This window comes from Leopardus geoffroyi, chromosome C2 (assembly GCF_018350155.1).
Source record: "Leopardus geoffroyi isolate Oge1 chromosome C2, O.geoffroyi_Oge1_pat1.0, whole genome shotgun sequence".
Classification (NCBI taxonomy): Eukaryota; Metazoa; Chordata; class Mammalia; order Carnivora; family Felidae; genus Leopardus; species Leopardus geoffroyi.
The window spans coordinates 48,690,948-48,712,227 of record NC_059333.1 but is presented as its reverse complement, the minus strand read 5'-3'; the positions used below and the strand labels follow the sequence as shown (position 1 = coordinate 48,712,227).

The following is a 21,280-nucleotide window of genomic DNA, read 5'->3' as shown; positions in this document are numbered from 1 at the left end:
TTCCCTTGGCAAACCTAAGTTTTCTTAAAGTTTAGAAAAGAGAGGATTAAAATCTGCTCTATAATTATACATCAGAATGTATACTCTTTAAAATAAATTCTATATTAAAAGAAAGTTAGCCACCTTTTAAAAATATGTAAGTGCTTGTAAAAAAAACAGGAAAGAAAATTTTTCTGATGACATGATAGAATTGGTCTTAGGTTCTATTGAAAAGTGGCCAGTTGACTATGATTTCTGTGTACTATAGAGTGAGTTCTAGAAGAGTAGTCTACCTTCCGGTCCCCCAAGAAGTGTGTGTTTGTGTGTATGTGCACGCACTTGTTGAATTGCTTCTTCATTGGTATAATTTTGTATTTGCACAGCAATTTCCTATTAAGAGATTGAAAGGTTGTATATATACCATCCTATTGATCCTCCAGAAGTCCCTGGAAATAAAGAGAGTTACCATTTTCTTTTAAAGCAACAAGTGAGAGGCTTGCCCCTGAATGAGTAGAGGAGCAAAAACTAGATCCTCATTGGTTTCTTCCCTAAGCTTCTAACAACCACACCAAGTTAAGAGTGAAATAATGTTGTACAGTTTACTTCGAAATTTTTTCTTGAACAGCTTCCCAACAGAGCAAATGATGCTAGGCCCAGGTGCCTTCTAGATTTTTAAGCAACATTAAGTGGTCTGTGAGGAAGACTGGCCACTTTCTGACATTCATTCTTCTTGTGAATGTGATCACTGATCTGTGACCTATGCAGTGACACAGCTGGGTTAATAACCAACTCAACTACGTAGTAGTTATGTGGCTGTAGACAAGTGATTTAACCTCTGAGAGTCTCAATTTTCTCACCTATAAAATGGAAATATAATTTTTTTCATTGAGTGTTATGTCTTGGAAATAATGTGTTTAAAAAAATAGTGTAAGTCACTAAATCTAATTCACAGTACTTGAGAGGTATTCTGTCATCCTTTCCTTAATACAATGGACTCTTGAATGCATCCCCTTCCTACCACACTGCCCATCCCAAACCTCCTGAATTGCTGCAGAGACTCAATAATAATAGCAATAATAATAATACAATAACATGACTGAAAAAAAGGAAGAAGGAAGAGAGACAATAAAAAGACTCTAACTTGCATGTAAGCTTAACAAAAGATTCTTGGGTCTTCATTTCACTTGTTTAAACATTTTTTAAAAAGAATGTATAGGATATATGCATTGTTATTTAAAGAGGCATTGCCCCCATGGAATGGTCTGACATCTTATTAACTCTGGGCAAGGATGTATAACACAGCCACACTGTTGAGTTAGAGTAGCAACCTGAATCTTTCTATAAACTGGGCCCTGAGACCCTTCCTAGGTTCAAGGAGTAGCATGATGTGTGACCAACTTGCTCTGTTTTCCATGGGCATTAGAGGTGGGAGAGGCAGCATAAATGTTGTGTGTACCATCCCACAGCTCAGGCACGTGCATCATTTCTCAAGCCCTTATGTCATTGAAGGGGTAAGATGGAAATCATCTTTTGGTTTCTGGCTTCATAGTGTCATCAGTGTTAAGCCTCCTTAACTTGATCATCCACTTAAAAAGACCATCAGTTAGTACCAGGAAAGAATTTTTTTTTTAATTTTTAAGTTTATTTATTTTGAGAGAGAGAGCATGAACAGGGGAGGGGCAGAGAGAGAGGGAGAGAGATGATCCTAAGCAGGCTCCATGCTGTCAGCCCAGAACCTGACTCAGGGCTCAAACTCACAAACTGTGAGTTCATGACCTGAGCCAAAACCAAGAGCAAATGCTTAACCGATTGAGCCACCCAGGTGCTCCAGAAAATATTTTTTTTTTTGTTTACTTACTTTTAAAACAAAGTTTTTTTTTTAAGGTTTATTCATTTTTCAGAGACAGAGCATGAGTGGAGGAGGGGCAGAGAGAGAGGGTGAGAGTAAGACAGGCACCCCAGGCAGGCTCCGCACTGTCAGTCAGTGCAGAGCCTAATGTGGGGCTTAAACTCATGAACTATGAGATCATGATCTGAGCCAAAGTTGGACGCTTAACCAACTAAGCCACCCAGGTGCCTGTAATACCAGGAAAGATTTAAAGTTTGTTTGTTTTATTTTCAGAGAGAGAGAACGAGAACATGCATACCCAAGCAAGCAGGGGAGGGACAGAGAGAGAGAGGGAGAGAATCCCAAGCAGGCTCTGTGCTGTCAGCACAAAGCCTATTGTGGGGCTCGAACCCAGGAATGGTGAGATCATGACCGGAGCAGAAACCAAGAGTTGGTTGCTTAACCGACTGGGCCACCCAGGTGCCCTAGTACCAAGAAAGTTTAAAGCTCAATTCAGACAAAGATAATGGTTTCTTTATACAACCCAAGATGATCTGACATGTTCATTTTCATTTTTAGAAAACTCTCCTGACTGTTCTTTCCTCAGTGTACCCAGACTAACTGATTTTTCCCTCCAAATGTACTGTGACTTACTATTAAGACGACTCCATCTTCTGGCATAATTCCTTCCCCTTGAACAACAAACAGTTATCCTTAGAAGCTCTCCCTTGACAACAGAGTCAGAACTGAGAATGATCAGCCTCAGTCTTTTCATTAGAATCTACTTTGAGAGCTGCCTTTAGGAGTTCATCACTTACTATTTTCAGTACTTTGTAGAACTTCAGGAAATTACTATATGCACTTAAGATCTATAAATCATTTAAAGACCTGAACACTGAATGATCACACATGGGGAGTGGTATACTGGTTGGAAAATTGTGGTTTGCTCAGAGTGGTTGAAAAGAGATTGAACTCTATCTACATTTGGACATTACTGCCTCCCTGTGAGTTGTTGATGATTACAGATCTGGCCCACCCAACTGGATTAAGCCCTAGAGAGGAGAAAAAAGTGGAGATGAGTGGTAGTGTTGATGCTTAGAGAGCAGGAAAATAGGATTCACGTGTAGCAGATGGTTTACAGATTCACTGTGGCCTCTTAGAGATTTACAGCCTCAGCCTTTGGTTTTGCTTCATGAGCATTTTCTTGTACGCACTATTTTCACAAATTTCAAGTCCAAACAGAAAGATACTTTATTTTTCCATCAACTAAGGAAAGCACGATGTATTTATTTAAATGGTACTGAGAACTGTGTGTGTGGTGTTCATAAATGCTTTTCTCATCCCACTGTTTATTGATAAGTCCTATTGTATCTTCCCGTTGTTTCTTCATATGTTTTTAGGATTCTATTTCCATGGCAGGGTATGGCCACATAAGCATATGGCAGGTAATTAATTGTGTAGTAGAGGAAGAGATCTGTGTGCACAAGTATGTGTATCATAAAATAATTAAAGGGGCCTATTCATTTATTTTCATTTGTCCTTACTAAAAGCATGAACCACTCAGCTGTCAAACTGTTATTTGTTCATTGTAATGGCCATTTTTCAGGTTAACTCTATTAATTCTACTAATTAATAGAATAATTACTCCTATTAATTTTATTTAGTCTACACCATGTACCAGGCTCTGGGGTAAAATAAACTTTGGAGTGCATCATGAACATGACTGACTCAATTTCTGTCCTAATGATGCCTTTCACCTAGAATTTGATGAAAAAGGAAAGCCTTTCACATAGGTACTAACATTCATGGAATTTGAATGGAATAAATTGATAAGTTCTTAATAAGTGGAAATGCCTTATCTGTGTGCTATCACGTTTCCAGAGCAATATCAGAGCATTTTTATGATGGGATTTACATCTGATTAGTTTTTTAAAATCATTTTTAAAAAATGTACAACTGGGGCACATAGGTGGCTCAATTGGTTAAGCATCCGACTTTGGCTCTTAGAACATGTGCATGACTCAGAATGTTCTTTCTGTTCTGCTCTTGAGGGAAGATGGCAGCCTGGCTTGCAACCAGGCAAATAGAAAGGAATTATCAATATAGAAAAGAAATAGAAAGGGGGTACTCTTGGGACAAAAAGTACAGAATATAAGAAAGCTGGTTCAGTGTTACTAGATAGAAGGGATGTGTATGACTTAAGGTAACAAAAAGACAGTTGTAGCGTTTTTCAAAAGTTAGCAGCAATATAATTAAAAGTAAAGATACTTATTCATAACTTCTAGTATAAGAAGTTTAAATAGAAGTTGGGAAAGTTTTCCTAACTTGTTTGGTAATACATAGAGCTGACTTGGGTATATCCATGACTTGAAATTGGCTTGAAGCAAGCAAGATCAGCAACCACCAGCATTTTTGTCCTTCAAAAGGTTTGTCATTCTTATCTGACTCTTTAAAATTGTAGCTAGGCTAAAGAAAACCTTGCATTGCAATTTAAAGCATTGGCTCTTAGAACATGTGCATGACTCAGAATGTTCTTTCTGTTTTTGAAGATTTTGCAAAGTAGTAGATTGGCCTTCACAAAGAGAATTCTATTTCCCGCTTCTTCAGTATGTGGTGCAATATAAACTGCCCTCTGTGCATATCTGGGTGTATCACACAGTCTGATATTATCTTTCTTACACCTTCAACTAGCACTGGTTCAAAGTCATGACATGGTCGCTGACTGACAAGTAACCTTGCTGAGTAAATTTTCCTATGAATTCCTTTTTAGTTTATTTCTGTAGAGCCATTTTGAATGGGTCAGGAAAGTAACATGTATCTCATGACAATTAATGCTTTCTCTTCACCTCCCATTACCATACTGACAGCTCTTTGTGCAGAAAAAGAGAACATCTTTAATTTTTATTTTGATGCTCTTTTTGCTTGCAGATTCAACTCTTACGTGAACATGAAATTTATCCCTGTATTAAGATCAACCTTGTTTTTCAAGGTCACCCTGCTTTCCTTGGTTTATGTAGAATATTAAATTTATTCTGAAATCCACCTAGATTGTAGAAGGGCTCATGGCTCCACTAGGAATATAGAAAGAAAGTTGCCTCTAGGTAAAGTGGCAGGAGGTGTGGTGCAAGAAGAGAATACTGGTCTTAACTCAGCTCTTCTTGGCCCTGTTAATGGGATGACAAATACACTGAACTTGACAAAGCCTGTGTGGGACCACTGGCAGATGTCTTCACGGCTGCGAATCTCAACTTCATCATGTAGAAAATGGAATTAACACCCCATTATCTAGAAAATGGGTATAATGTCTACCTCACATGTTTCTCAGGGATGTTGAGAGGGTTAAATAAGCTGATATGTGAGAAAGTGCCATGCAAACTGGAAAGTGCTGTCCAAACATAAGATACCATGATGGTAACTTTTACTAAGTAGGAAGACTAAGCTATTTGGTGCAAATAGCTTCAATGTGACTGTTGTTTCCTTCTTTGGAAATCTCTCCTCAAATTGCTTCTGACTCATTTATGTTTATACTCTTTGAAGCTCTTTGATTTAGAGCTGGCACCACTTCATTGTAAATATATAGCACTATGTGCACATCACCCGCGAGGCCAGTGCCAGGGCTCACTGTACAAAAGCCTTTAGTTTGGGGAAAGCCTAGAGGCAAGTCTTAGTGATTGCTTACACATTTAGTGACAAGACCAACAGCCCAGAGCCTAAACGCACTAGCACTTACATAAAACTGTTTTACCCAGCATTAAACTGTGTCATGAAATTTTTTAAAATTAATCAAAAGTAACATCTTCTCTTTTGTTTTACCTTTTCTTTTAAAAGCAACTTATGATGTTTTCTCAAGCCCTACAACATCAGATGAGCCTGACATATCAGAACCCCATACAGGTATACCCCGCCTCTCAATTCTTTCTTTGGAAGCCAAATGTTCTGACAACACTACGCCTCGTTCTTGCTTTAACTTGCGCAGAGTGAAAAAGCATACTCTTCAGGGTTCTGCAGGACAGGAGTGGCAGTCTGTGTCAGTGAGATGGATTCTACCCATTTCTCTGTTGAGCGATTACTTCTTTGTCAGTAATAAGCTCTGCCACACGTGGGAGATGCAGATAAATTTGGTTGCCACTGACCCAGAGTAATGTATTAACAGAATCACTCTAAAAAGGTTTTATAGATTCTTAGGGACTTTTCCATAGAGCAGTGGTTCTCAGATGGGGATGATGTTTCTGTCTTCTCCCCCCAGAGGCATTTGGCAACGACTAGAGACATTGTTGATTGTCACAACTGGGGAAGGTGGCACTGACTTCTGGTGGATAGAGGCCAGGGATACTACCAAACCCTGCAATGTACAGGACAGCCCCCCTCCCCCCAACAACAAAGAATTATGCAGCCTTAAAAGGCAATAGTGATGAGCTGAGAAATCGTGCACTAGAGCAATCATGTCGTTCCTTGGTCTATAGAAGTTCAGTTGGATCTGATCTTTGGCATTCTCCTACTGATCCACATACAGTGAATGTAACTCAATCTAATAATTCATTTTAGCAACTGTTTATTAAGCACCTACTAAACTAGGTACTATGAGAGATTCCAAGTCAATATGAGTGGTCTCTGCTAGACATAGATATATGTCTGATATTTTTGTATATTTCACCTGATATCCACATTATTTGTGCCATGATAAAAGCAAATAATTTTAAATAGCAGAAAATAAGAGAAAAAATGGAATAGAGTGTTGAGTGTGTTCACTTAGTAGTTAAACAAAGGTGAGAAACCAGAAAAGCCAACTGAAGACAAGTTGAATACATGAAACGTTTTTATAATGGTTTCTAATGTTTAAAGTATATGTTTTTAAAAGTGAGTTCATCTTCAGCTCCTAATGAATCACTAGTTTTAAAATGTTGGTCAGCAGTCGTTCAAGTGTTCATGATACTTTTCCCCATATGAGGAATAATTTATTACTCATGAATTTGTATTTTATTCTTGGGACCTTCTGCTTTTATAAATGTTGACATTTATTCCAACAGAAACAAGTGATCCATTTCTGGATTCTGTCCCACCTAAAACTTCTAGAACTCTTGAACAGCCAAGGGCAACACTGGGTAATGTTTTTAACAGAAAAATCCTACTTTGTTTTCCATCAAGAGAAAATCCATGTGAATGCCATTCTTCCAAATGACCATTTCATTCCATCACATTTAATCATTTATTTCATTCCTATTTCTGAATATATATATTTTTTCCTGTAATGCAGTCATCTTATGTTCCATTTTGGGTGTGTGCACCCTCTCTTTCTCTCTCTTTTTGAACTCTAATAGATGATTATTTTTTCCATCCTTAAAGGAATGAAAAGCTTTGAAAACTGCATGGACTCTTCATCATCCATATCATCCCATCTCATGTGTTTATGGCCTGTATCACCTCTCTTCCATGTGTTGAGTCTGCCTGGAGTGAACTGCTGAACGATCATCATTCTGACCTTTTCTTTAAATCATTATTTCATCCACCAGCTTTCAACACTATATGCATTTTTCATTCTTAATCATGGACTTGTAGCATGTGCTTGGTAACACCATCTAAAAAGCATGTTAAAATCCTTAAAATACCTCTTTTTAACTGGAATGACTTGGTGGGTGGGGTGTTTGTATTTTCAGCTCCAAGTGAAACACCATTTGTTCCTCAAAAACTGGAAATCTTTACTAGTCCTGAAATGCCACCTACAACACCTGGTAACTAATGAGGTTTTTATTTGTATACTTTGAAAGAACAGATAAAATGACCAAAAAGATTCTGTTACGTTGGATTTCGAGAATATTTTCAGTAGTAAATATTTCCCTTTATTCTATACCATGAAATTCTTCCAAGAACTAGGTTATCTATCATACTTTGCCGTGTGAGAATCCTCAAAGAATCTCCATAATCTTGGTGTCCATATATTTGAAGAATTATTTCCCTTCTATAATCCTTTCAATTCTGCCAACCAGAAAACAGAAGTGGAATTACAGACCATAGTTATTCTAAAATACATTCCCTTCTATTCAGCATGATTAGATAGCACTTGGTCAGAATATTTTTCTCAAAGTAGTCTAAATATAAAGAGCACCGAGTAGGTTCTATATCCCTGGAAATGATAAGAAAAGATGGGTAAGAAAGATAACACAGCCTACATTCTATAATGGTCTAAAAGTTATTAGAATGATGTAATTCATTAACTCCTGGTGAGGTTAGTAATGAGCTACAGAATTAAAGAAGTTCTGAAATTCCATTCTCTAACTCCCAAATATTTTGTGTTTGTCCTCTGTTGTTTGGTAAATTATCTTTTGAGTTCTTAACTGTACCTTGTGTTCTTGAATCCCTCAAGAGTGCTTACCTCCCAGTACATTTAACTCAACAATATACCTTCAGTGTTCATATAGACACTTAATTCATTTTGGCCCAATCAGCACATTTATTGAGAACCTTCTGGGTATAAAGCACAGTGCCTGGCATTCTGGGCATACAAAGAAATAAAAAGCAGTTCTTGTACTCAAGGAGTTTACAACTGTGACCTGATTGGCCTCTGTGCAATATTATTTATCAAAGCTATATTAAATCTTCTTTCAGCTACCCAGCAAACTACATCTATCCCTTCTACACCTAAACGACGCGTCAGGCCCAAAAAACCAAGAACCAAACCTGGTAAATAATGGTCTCTTTAACTTCTCAGGATACTTAATTCCAAATACATAATGTCTCTATTTTCTTTTTCATAAAAAGAAGCTATGTGATTCTACAGGTCAAAGTTTCTTCACAAAATTTGAAATTAGCTAAAGATGAATTAATGCAAAATGACAAAAATCAAACAATTTTTCAATAAGACTTCATTGAAAATTAAGTCCGTGATCTTCTTGCTTGTGAGTTTCGGTATAAACCCAGAAACAAGTCCTAATGTCTTGTTAGTGTTAGGAAGTAAGATAGTTAGTGTGATTCATTTCCTTGGTATGCATGTATATTTAGGTGTTTATTAGGCTAGCAGTTGGTGTTTGGGGAGCCTACTATGTTTTCAACTGAGCTAGGGCAGTGGCTGAGAGGAGAGACCATGACTCTGACTCTCCAAATGCTTATAATCTCAAAAAGATGCTACAGCAGAGAATGAGAGAGCTGCTTGTGAGACTATAATACTTGTGCAGAAGCTCAGAAAAAGAGTTGAGGATGTAAGCTTCAAAATATGTGTAGGGTTTAGACAGAGGAGAAGGAGGAGGGAACACATCCCAACACCAAATTTGCATGGTAGAGGTAGCTTATCAGGAGGTACTATTTTTCACTGTCAAATAATACACTCAGAATCATGCCCAACAAATCAGGTTTTGCTTATTCCATGACAGTATAAATACGGTTTTTTTATCGCCTTTGCTATTATGACTGAACTTAGAAATTATTTCCCAAAACCTGTATTCACTGCCTTTGTAAACACTGACAATTAAATATGGCAGGATTTGAAAGGGCCATTCAGTTATTCTTCGAGCGATTATCTTTTTATTGTCTGTAGGATATCTTAATATTTTTATTTCCTTTCCATCACCAGAAAGAACCACAAGTCCTGGAACAATTACATCTAAAATTCCTAAAAGCCCTGAACCTACATGGACAACACTGGGTAATGACATGTCCTTAGTAGTTAGATGTGTTAATTAATTTTACCATGAAAATCCAGTACCTTAGCTTTTGTGTAATGTCTCAGTCACTGTGCTAGTTGGATAATTTTGACAATTGTGATGATTTCATAGAGTACAGCAGCCCTGTGACTTTCATGGTTTTGGGTAATTGGTCCCATAGTTAATGTACCTGAAATCAGCATTCAGACATCATCCTGTACCTTGGAAAGCTGGAAAACACGGCTGCTTCATCACCTTCCATAAGTCATTGCATTTGAAGTAGAGTCCTAAACACAGTTCTCCATTTTTCTGAGTAAGATCCTCAAGTTCAACTTCAGACTTCATTTGGAAGAACCATGTTCTATTACGATGTTAGTAGAATTTCTTTGTATAGTAGATCATGCATTATATCTATCAGTGATTATTAATCTTAAACATGCCTTCTTTCTGGTGCTTAAAGACTTGTATGTGGCTGAGAAATGTGAAGTAAGGGGGCAAAATGATTCCATAGATTTTTTTCAAAGATAATGGATTAAAATAATGTTCTTTGTGTAGTTATTGTTGCTATTTGTAGCAATTCCATTTCTGTTAGTTCAAATATGTCCTGAAATGTTTTTTTCAAACCAGATGAAAATTTATCACTTTATTCATTCAGTGTTGTTCTGTAAAATATTCTTTCAGTGGAACACTTGCAAAACCTTCCAAGATGAAGAGTTCATTCCACTTAAAACATAGCTTTTTCTTTTGTGGCTTTAGACACTGAAATGCCTAAATATTGATTTGTTGATTATTTTCTTTACTTTTCCAGCTCCCAGTAAAACACAATTTATCTCTTTGAAACCTAAAATTCCTCTCATCCCAGAAGCGATAGACACCAAACCTGGTAATTACCCTGAATTTTTTTTTTTCCAAAAGTAGGGTTGAAAATTTATTTTATGCCACTCTTTGGAGTAAGAACTTCTGATTTGTATTTTGCTATTTGATGCAATTTTTCCATGAAAAGTACAAAAATGCAATGAAATGATCTCATTATAACCAGCCCTTCTGATATTATGGCAGCCTCAGTCTGAGCTGTTGGGTGGATGACCAACCCAGAGAAAATACAGAAATACAGTGATGTGAGTGATTGAGGACTCCCTTGTCTAAGACAACGAAATAGTTTCCAGTACCACAGTTGACTGGAATTCTGATCACACTAAACAGCCTTTCAGCCTAAAAAGGGAGAAGTGTTTCCCTCCCCTTAAAACTCTGCCCTTGTTTTAGAGCTTCTCAGTTCTCCAGCTGCAAAATCAGAAAGGGTAGTATTTTCCTAATGCTCCATTACTTCTTTCTGAGTTGAAGCTTATATCTGAACACTGACATTTGTTTACTCCTCAGGATATAACAATGATGGTTTGCTGAAGAAAAGAAGGCTCTTTTGCAGGGAGGGGTTATTCTGTATATGTAATTAAAAACAGAGACAATTCTCTGCATATAGATTGCAGGACATATTGAATGACCAAATCTGCATTTTATTCTATCTATCCAGAATCTATACAGAAGTTTAAATGTTGACTTATGAGTATCCCTTTATATATAGGAATTTTGTTGCTATTCACCATTTTCATCCAAATTTTAAACTCTTAGCTTCTGGAAGAATATATTTCTCACTGTCCTATTCAATGGATTTTTCATTAGTGCATGTTTACAAAGTAAACAATGATTGAACCAGAGATTTTCTATTTAAGCAGGCATGATTTTTTTTTTTTTTTTGCCGTGAAATGTGTAAGGAAGAAAAATGTAACTGCTCAGAAAAGGAATTGTTATGACTCCCTTCAAAGAGGCAGTGAGATTTCCAGGTGTAGGTGTCAGACCAAAGGAAATGAGGGATTAGTCAAAGGGATGTGTAGTTGGCACTGTGACCATGGGTGAGGTCTCCATGTTGGAGAAATGGAAGTACTCTTACTCCGAGAGGTTACTTGGAGAAAGAAGCACATAGCTAATGAAACTGAAGGCCCCTAACAGTTTATTTTTTAATGTTTTATTTATTTTTGAGGGAGAGAGAGTGCAAGCAGGGGAGGGGCAGAGAGGGGGTGGCATAGAGGATTCCATGTGGGCTCTATGCTGATAGAAGCAAGTCCCATGCAGGGCTTGAACTCACAAACTGTGAGATGAGGACGTGAGCCAAGGTCAGACACTCAGCTGACTAGCCACCCAGGTGCCGCAAGAGCCCTAACAGTTTAAATCAATGAACTCCAATAGCTATATGACAGAAGGATTTAATGTACATTTATTTAAAAATCATGCCTACAGAGCTTTGGGATAAGATAAAAACTGTTTTGTTGTGTTTTGAAAGGGAGCTATTACTAAGTGGATTGAGAAATACTATTGGATGTTTGGACCACTAAATTTAAATACATGTCTGTCTGATCTAATTATTCCTGTTAGTATAAGATAAAAGTTGAAAAAAGCAAAAAAGTCTGCATTTGATCTTAACGGTTTATACATGATTAGTTACATTATTAAGTTCAGTCCTTTCTAAAGAAAGGTTTAGTAGAAATTCATTAATACAAATAAGGGGCGAGGATGTGTTCCTATCCATTTAAGCTACTTGAGCAAAGAGACTTGTTAATTTGACATTTCCTTTTAAAATGTGGCCAATTATTTGGAAGCTAATGAGTCTCTATTCCTCTGGTGTGTACCTTCTAATCACCCAAGAATATCACGCTTTTCCCCCGGCATCAAATATAACCACTTCAGAATCTGCACCTAAAGTTACACAAACTCAAATTGACCTCCGGTGGTCTGAGGCAACACAGAGTAACAACAGGATCTCTGCAAACCATTGCTTGGGTTTTAGCTTTTTAAAATATATTTATTTTAGGGCAGGCCACCATTATAGCTTTGCGGAAGATTTCTGTTTCTAGCCAAGGTTCAGGAGAGCAAATCAACCACCAAAAGCTTTTCTTATTTGAGTGATTCATTGCCTTTCCCACCGCTCTCCTCACACTCTGCTATTTTTCCATTTCACTTTCCATGCAAGTTGCCTTTCCTCTGGTTTTCCTTTGTGGTTAAACTAACGAGTAAAAACCCACATTGGGTTTGGCTTATTTTGTAAGCATAATCCAGTGCTTTCTTGAAAATCGCACCATCTACCATGTCCCAACGTGTCTGCCTCAACCAATAAGAATTTCATCCTTCATAATTAATCTTTAAGATTGTAATGGCCTTCGGCTATTCAAGCTTTTAATGGACTGGAAAAAAAAAAAGGAGAAACCTTCAATTACAGGTATTTTTTAACACGATTCTCTGACATGGTAGATAGAATTGTAAATTTTTCTTATTGCTCATTACAAATCATGAGCCATTGTATCTTTCTTTTGTGCTGAGGTGACTGGTGTAGTTATTTGCATGCCACTTAACATTTTTAAACCTTTATCATTATACCTTAAAATTATAAAGTAGAGGAAATTTTGTCAGAAGATATATTTACTTTTTTAAAAAAATGTTTTCAATGTTTATTTTTGAGAGAGAAAGAGACCCAGTGTGAGGGCGGGGGGGGGGGGGGGGCGCAGAGAGAGGGAGACATAGAAGTGAAGCAGGCCCCAGGCTCTGAGCTGTCATCACAGACCTTGAGGCAGGGCTCAAAGTCACGAACCAGGAGATCATGACCTGAGCTGAAGTCAGACACTTAACCAACTGATCCACCCAGACTCCCCAAGAAGATATATTTGCTTCTGATAAACCCTGACTTTAATATCTCTGTGTGCAGGTGAATTGGAAGCTTAATTGATGGGGCTCCATACCTATTTGGTCTCAGTTTCAGTCAGGAACTAAAAAAATAGAGATTTTTCTTTATAAAATTTGTAAGACCACATTCTTTAATCTTTGTAAATTCTAAAAATGCTACAAGTAGCAAATCTTACTTTTTCTAAGTTTTAGAAGGCAACCGTGTAGAAATTAGAACACGAATCACAGCCTCAAAATTTCAGAAGAGTTTTTGTTTGCTATTTTCAGACATGGATTTGTTTGGATAGTTATTATATTTAATGTATTGACATTTACTATTTACCCTTTGTCCTGTAGAATCTGAGACATCCAGTCTGCCTCTACCCTCTCTTTTTCTCTCTTACATACACATACACAACACACACACACACACACACACACACACACACACAATTTTTGCCTTACTATGTGTACTTCAATCTCATACATCACTTTGGCTTTGCCATTTATCTGTTGTAATCTATTTCTGGACAAGTTCTTGAGAAATCAAAAAATTTGGCCACAGTCATGCTAATGAATGATGCCGCCTTTCAGTAATACCTTGTGCTATTCATTGCTTTCAGAATAAATGAAAATTCTCTACCCGTGATATTTGTTGTTACATTTTCTTTTTTTGTATGCTAACGAGTCTCTACTTATTTCCCCAAAACTTTTCACAGCCTTTAGTCCAGAAACATCACAGAGAACTCCTGGTAAATGTAGCATAAGAAATACAAGTAACAAAGTTATTTATGTCCTCTTAAGCTAGTTGGTGGGTGTCATATTAATTAATTGATTTCTGTAAAAAAGGAAAGAGGGGCCTCTGAATGGCTCAGTCGATTAAGCATCCAACTTTGGCTCAGGTCATGATCTTGTGGTTCACAGGTTCAAGCCCCGTGTTGGGTTCTGTGCTGACAACTCAAAGCCTGGAGCCTTCTTCAGATTCTGTGTCTCCCTCTCTTTCTGTTCCACCTTCCCACTCCCGACTCTCAAAAATAAACAAAGATTAAAACAAAAAAAAACATTATAAGAAAAAAAGGCAAAGAATCTTCACTTTTTCTTCTGCTTCAAAAATTGGGTTCCTTTTTTAATTTTCTTCCTGAAAGAAAAGAATTCCTTTTGTTCTGTAGAATAAGAAATCTATCGTATCGTCTTTTTATAAGTCCAGATATTGTAACCAAACTGTATTCAGCATGAAGTATCATTTACATAGTGCCAGTTTGAAACACATTGCAAGGTTTGTTATCTTTCAGAATACTTAAACAATATTTTTATCTAATTGGTTCAGTATCTGATAAAATCCAAGATTACTTTTTGGCTTCTTTGATTTGCTAAACAAAATAGACTAAATTTCATATGTAAACCAATTTGTTCACCAGCAATAGATGCTACCAAATAAAAGGAACATCATATGAATACTTGTGGCCCTTTTTAGACCATACATTCAATTCCTATTTTTTTTAAAAGAGTGTCAGATCCAGTAAACCTGAGAAATCCAAAACTAAGAGCTCAGACCTGGTTAAAGGTCCATGGGTCTTTTGCCTCTTCCCACTTCCTTGGATGAAACTGACTATCCTGTATGAAAACAAAATGGCAGATGACAAGACACTCTGACAAACCTCAGAGAGGCTACCCTGACCTCCCCTTAAAGCCGTATGTCCCCAGGTACTAGGAGCAATCTTCAGAATATTGGGTGGTGGGGAAAATAGTTAAAAAATCAACAACGAACATCAGAATTCTCATTTCTTTTTTTGTGGTTCATGGAAAGGATGTGGGGTGATTGAGCTTTACTGTAATAAACCATAGAACCAGACTGTTCACCAGCGAGAGAACAACTTTTACAGTAAAAGACATTTATTTACTATTTTAAATGGTTATATTCAGCATGGCCTTTGATATTACCTATTTTATTGCAGCCCCAGAACCTCAGACTCTACCACCATCACAGTCAACAATAGGTAATGAAGTTTCCTTTACTGAGTGGAAAACAAAACAAAACAAAAAAACCCCCACCTCTCTTTCTTTAGCACCTTTTATGTTGAACGTTGTCATTAGCTTGGGTTTTTAAAAAAATTCTTAATTTTCCTTCAAATTTTTATTTCAGCCATTTTTGTCAGAAGATACACTCTGTGCTTAACTAAGCCAAGCCTCTGTAACAGCCATGAAAGCCAGACTGGTTTTGATTTGACACATTCTGTGTTGTCTCTCCTTATATTTGAGTAATATTTCCTGAGCTTGTTTTAACCTGGCTGTTTCCAGTGGAAGACATTGGTTTCCCTCTACTTGTAGATATTTTTGTGTTTTTACTTATAGAGGTGTTTTTCTTACTTTCGAAATTCGAACATTTGCAGATTTTCTTGAAAAGCATTATGATCTTTCCCAATCTAACTATCCTGATGCGTCCTCGGCAATTCATTAAGAGAAATAGAAAAACTCACCCCAATGTTTATAGCTTCTTTTTCTTTAAAGAGAGCAAAAATTGTGTTCTGCTGGTGCTATCTTAGCCAATGACCCATATTTTCCTTTATAACACAAACTGTTGGTTACTTTATTGCATTCTTACCTTCCAAATGAGAATCATGCCCTCTTTTGTTTTTTCCATTTTTCTCTCCAAACTTAACGGACTACATTTTTGTTCATTTTGTCTAAAAACACAGGAATCTATTAAATAAAAAAGGAATGTCTTATATGGATAAAAGTTTCACCATTTACATATAATTGCTCAACTTTAGAAATCAGAATTTTTCACATCTAATTAGACTTTATAGTTTTTCCTTTGATATTGATTCCTTCCTGATGATTTTCATGTATTCTTAGGACCTGAAACTCCGGAAACCAAACCTTCAACAACATTAGGTAATACAGTTATTTGAGTGAGTGACCTTTATTTCCTCTTTCCTGACTGCTGGTATTTTTATTAACAGGCTCACATTAATGGATTAATCCATGGATACCTGTTTGTGTTCTTTGTTCTTACTTGCAGAGAAAAAATTTGAATTCTATAGTGTTATAAACTATATTTCATTTTTAAGAAGTTGCCTTTCCTGAAACAATCTCTGAATTCAAAGACTTTTTATACATACTGTTAACTTGTGAACTTTTAATGCTAAATGAAAAACTTTTGAATCTTAGGCCAAATAAGTTTTAATTTGTATCCCTAGTGGCTCCTTAAAGGTACATTTCTCATGTTCCTGTTAAACAGACACCTTCAAAATTTTTAGGAGACTGTCTTCTCTAAGCTGTACAGACTTTTGAGTTTTCCATCTCAAAATGGAATAGGGAAAATGTGATCAAAAAAATATTATTCAAGACCTCAGTTAACTGGGTAAATGATGATAGAAAGTTGCAAAACAGAAGAATATCTACTCATAATAAACCAAAGGACTTAAATGTGCTTCTAAGATATATGTAGTATTGATTGTCAGTTTTTTGAGCTACTGCTCCTATATTAACTAGCTAATTGTCTTTCTTCAGCTTCACCAAAGACCAAACGACCAGGTCGTCGCCCCCGCCCTAAAACCACACCTAGTCCAGATGTGCCCAAGTCCAAACCTGGTAAATGTGATGCTGAGGGTTCCAGTTAACATAGAAAATGGAATATATAGTAGCTTCTGATAAAGTAGCTACCTATTACCTAAGTAGCTGGACTTTAAGAACCAGTATAGTTGACTTTCATATTTAAGCATCTGTACATTCTATACTTACCATATATTTTTATTTTTTATTTGTAACTATTAGGTACACACACAGTCAGCTGGCCCACTAAATGGATTATTAAAGTAGGGCACCCTAAAAGTTTGTTGTAGGATGCATATTTATGGCAGATGAGGTGTGGGAAAGGAAGGGGAAGAGGGGTAAATGGGAAGAGTGAAAGGGAAAATCACATTCCCTTTCTTAGGGATGAGGAGTTTAAGAGTGGGGATTAATGTTTCCTTCCTCGAGATGCTGCTTCTTGATATAATTAGTATTCTTGCCTTTTGCTTCCATAGCTCTGGAACCTGCTACGGTACAACCGGAGCTCTTGGTGCCCACAGTCGGTAATTCTCCTCTCCTCCAGTTGCTTTCACGGAATGTCACTTTGGCTCTTCTTATTCTCCACCAGGCATGACTGCAGGGCCACTGCACCATCACAGTTTCATTCCATGCTTTTCCTCATGTTTTCTCTCTGGGTCTGAAGAGCCTGAAGATAGGAGACTTCTTCTAGAAGAATCCTACCTGTGTGCTTCTTTAAGGAAGGTCTGTGGCCTTGGACACAACTTCCTGCTTCTCCACAAACTCTTTGTCTCTCTATGTCCTTCTGTTGAGAAAACCTCCCACTTCTTCTCAGACAGGGACTTCCCTGCTCATCCTGGGCTTGGCAAATGGCAAGATTTTGTTCTGGTGCCATAATTGTCATTTCATTGCTTTACTCATTCCACTTGTAAGACTTTTGCCCTCTTAAAAAGCTGCATGAAATAATGGCTTCTTCAGCTTTCTGTTTCTTGCAGAATTTTTGTGAGTATATTTTGATAACTAGAAGCATAAACACTATTTTTGGTCTAGGGTCCAATATAAAATTAGTGTGGTCTTTGTAACTTAAGAACATTATAAGTCCCAAACTTGTTTTATTGTTTTTGGTACTAATGCTGTTTGACTGTTGTTAGTTCAATACAATTTCTCAGCATTCACAAAAACTGTGCTTTACTTTGGAAAATTCCAGAACTCTGTAGCCATGTAAACTTCTGTATAATTTAAAGTGTGTATGGATTATTTCCCAGGTCTCCTACTAAACAAGATTCAAATTTCTACACTACTACTTTTATGCTTTAAAAAACCTTACAATTAAGAAATACAACTATCATACTTGTGATCTCTGAAATTATAAAGAAAAAAGTCTTACTGTAGTTCTCATTACTTTGCTCAAAGGCACATTTTGAACATTTCCTAAAGATTTTTCCTTTTGGAAAAATTGGTACAAATGGACATATTTCCCATCCTTCATACACCCCAGGAATTAATTTTATTGTATATTCAGTGAATTTATATAGTGTTTTTGCTCAAGTGTATGTGTCTTTAATTATGATAGTTACAGCCATGATCATTATGCTAATTTTTAATACCTTTTTCTTTAGCATCAAAACCATCCAAAAGACCTAAAACCACACATAGACCAGATGCACCTCAAGTCCAGCCTGGTAATCACTACTTTCACTGCCTTGATCTAAAACTAGGAAAATGGTGTGTAAGTAACATTAATCTTGATATTCACAGCCCTGCTATGACACTAATTATAGCACCTTTTTCTCTTCAGATTCAAAACCACCAAAGCAATTACTTCCTAAACCCCAAACCACAGCACAACAAGATATGCCACCAACTAAACCCGGTAAACATAATTTCTAGTGCTTTAGTTTAAGAAGTTTATTCTGGGGAATGTTGTTGAAAATATTTATAATTTGTTATACCATATAAAGCATAAAAACCCAATATTATGATTTGGCTCATTATCTTTTCAAAGTAACCATACCAGTTACATGAACAATCAATGTGTAAGAAGTTAGTTTTACATCTGATAGTCTGACAGATTACATTTTCTTAACATTTTTAGGCTCTGTTTTATGAATTTGGGTATGTGATGAATAGAAGCCTGGTTTTTCTGTATCTGGAACATAGTTGGAAGTGATTTTAGCATTCACCACTAGATAGGACCAGGAAGGCTGACAATGTGTTCTTATTTTAAAGGCATGTAATCAAGGATTGGCTTCGTCTAAAATACCTTGATGGCATTTTAAACAGTAACTATGAACTAAGTGATTTCCTACCAAATAAGAAGATTTTTACATAACAGTACTAAAAATTCAACTGTTTTGCAATTGAGATTTTCTCCTAAGTTTCCAATTAGTATAAAATTCTAATTTAGTAAGAGAGTATCTCATAATAAATAAAGTTATGAAGAAAGCAATTTATATCAACTTAGAATAAACCAGGTTCTCTATCCTATGAATTAAGCATCAGGGAGCACCTAAAACTTTAGATTTCTTTACTTTTATTATATCTGTTTATTTTTCATGATAGTCTTTGATCCTGCTGCATTTGAGACTGAAGCTCCCTCCACAACCATAGGTAATGATGTCTTCCTTCTTTGTCAGTGTTTCTCTGGGCCTCTCCCTCTCATGTCAGTGGCTGTATTCTCTTACGTAAACAATTGTAATTCATCATTTTTTCATTCATTTCCACAAACTGTTGATTGTTTTTAATGGGCAACTTTCAACATCATAAGGCATTCTTACTTCTGCTCAGTTTATAATCCCTGTATGTCATTCTTCCTTTGATTCCCTTTAAAGACATTCAGATTGCTGGCAGCACTTGATGCTGTCAAGGGTCACTGGGGCTGAGAGACCATCCATCCTGCAAACCAGGAAATCTTTGAGAGTTCTGCTTTCATGTGTGTATAATTTATGGTTATGGGAGAGGAGCAGTTAACAATGTGGTTGGGGCTTGAGGCGATACATAATTGTTTCTTTCTTGCAAAAGTCCTTTCCTCTTTGATTCCATGCTATCCAAATACACCTGAACATTTGTTGACAAATTCATCTTGTCATCATGACGAATTCATACACCTGTTGACAAATTCATCTTGTGCTGATTTCCAAGCAAAATACCAATTCCCTTTTTTGTTTGAAGGCAACCCATTTTGAATATTGCTTCATCCTGTTGTCCTCGCCTTCTACATCTCTTCTGTAGGCACAGGTTTCCATTAATTCAGAAGAGTTTGTCAGATGTGTCTTCAAGCAACTCTGCAGTGATGTCTTAGCAAAAGGGAATCCCTATATAAGTGCTTACAGCGCGTTCATGATAAGATGTTTATGTTACATTTAGTCTTCTGGACTTAATGACAAATAGAGATGGTAATTTAAATCCAAGGAGTTATAAATCACAATTTCACATGTATGCATAATTCGATCATTTTAGAATGTTACAGAATTATAGGAATCCTGTTTATAGAGCCAAAAAGTCAAATTATTACTCTTGAGATTTTTTTCTTAATCATTTCTATTGCTTGTTTGAATACTCATCTCCTAATTATTCATTTAAAATAAGTGAATAAAAAAGGAGAAATAGACAAAGAGTACCCCATTTCACATGGAGAAAAGGCACAAGTTTGTGTTTTGCATAACTGTCACACATCTCCAATAAACAGACTAATTGAGAATATTTTTAAAAATTCTCCTCACTACCACAATTATTCAAAACAAATAACAGTTGTAGTGAAAGCCTTCGAAATACTAACAGAAGCTTTTGCAGTTTTTCAGAGTAATTTAAAATACATAGTAGCCAACTGACATGTTTTTGGAGCCAAGTTTCCAATATAGTTGGAGTCAAACAATTAAATACAGGAAAAAGCTTTCCATTGGCCTCATAGGGATGCAGAATACAAGAGGTATGTCTTTTTTTGTGAGTTGTATGAATGCCAGAGTACAGCCAAATACCATTTTAACAGCGTTCAGAAATGCTTTCAAAACATTACAGGGTAAAGAAAATACATTTTGAAGATAATTTTCTTTCCTTTTCTACATTTCTTAAATCTCCATTGTTTATTGTATTGCTTTTGGCCAGTTCCCGCTACAGACCTTGAACCCGTAACTCTGAGAACTGAAGCTCCCAGGACAACATTGGGTAATGACTTTTTATGTCCTTAACCAAGTGCATTTTCCACTTGTCCAGTCTATTTCATTACTATCTTGGTCAAGTGGTGTTCTTTTTCTAAGATTTTCTCATTGCCCTCTCTTATCACTCAACTATATTCTTCATTTTGAATACTGAAGATGTTTAATATAAGTTATGTGGTTAGTCACTTGGTTAAACCTGTATGCAACTGGTACACGGCATCTGTCTTCCATATTATCCAGCTTTATTAGTGCTTTACAGAACCTGTGATTCTGCCCCGTGTTCTGTGGTAAAGCTAAATTTCAAATACAATTAGGAGTGGCTGCTCCATAAACATCAATGTTAATTCTATGGACATCAACCGAAAGTTGTTTTAAGATAGGGCATTTTTATGGTTTACCAATGATTTTAAGAAGTTAAATTTGTTTATTCTAATGTTTAATGG

At 36.5% G+C, this 21,280-nt stretch overlaps 1 protein-coding gene across 50 annotated transcripts in view; it reads left to right on the top strand.

The window, feature by feature from the left end:
• Nucleotides 1–21,280, top strand: part of LOC123610790 (ABI family member 3 binding protein) — a 265,188-nt gene that overhangs the window by 135,433 nt on the left and 108,475 nt on the right. For 45 of the 50 annotated variants that reach the window (XM_045501843.1, XM_045501842.1, XM_045501847.1 and 42 more), the window contains 14 exons: nucleotides 5,636–5,701; nucleotides 6,835–6,909; nucleotides 7,462–7,536; nucleotides 8,411–8,485; nucleotides 9,372–9,443; nucleotides 10,250–10,324; nucleotides 15,105–15,146; nucleotides 16,006–16,044; nucleotides 16,663–16,743; nucleotides 17,178–17,225; nucleotides 18,300–18,362; nucleotides 18,479–18,553; nucleotides 19,243–19,290; nucleotides 20,785–20,844. In XM_045501843.1, the coding sequence (XP_045357799.1) occupies nucleotides 5,636–5,701; nucleotides 6,835–6,909; nucleotides 7,462–7,536; nucleotides 8,411–8,485; nucleotides 9,372–9,443; nucleotides 10,250–10,324; nucleotides 15,105–15,146; nucleotides 16,006–16,044; nucleotides 16,663–16,743; nucleotides 17,178–17,225; nucleotides 18,300–18,362; nucleotides 18,479–18,553; nucleotides 19,243–19,290; nucleotides 20,785–20,844 (894 nt within the window). The remainder of the gene's footprint in view (nucleotides 1–5,635; nucleotides 5,702–6,834; nucleotides 6,910–7,461; nucleotides 7,537–8,410; nucleotides 8,486–9,371; nucleotides 9,444–10,249; nucleotides 10,325–15,104; nucleotides 15,147–16,005; nucleotides 16,045–16,662; nucleotides 16,744–17,177; nucleotides 17,226–18,299; nucleotides 18,363–18,478; nucleotides 18,554–19,242; nucleotides 19,291–20,784; nucleotides 20,845–21,280) is intronic. The other 5 variants (XM_045501829.1, XM_045501809.1, XM_045501827.1 and 2 more) reach the window with 3 other exon arrangements.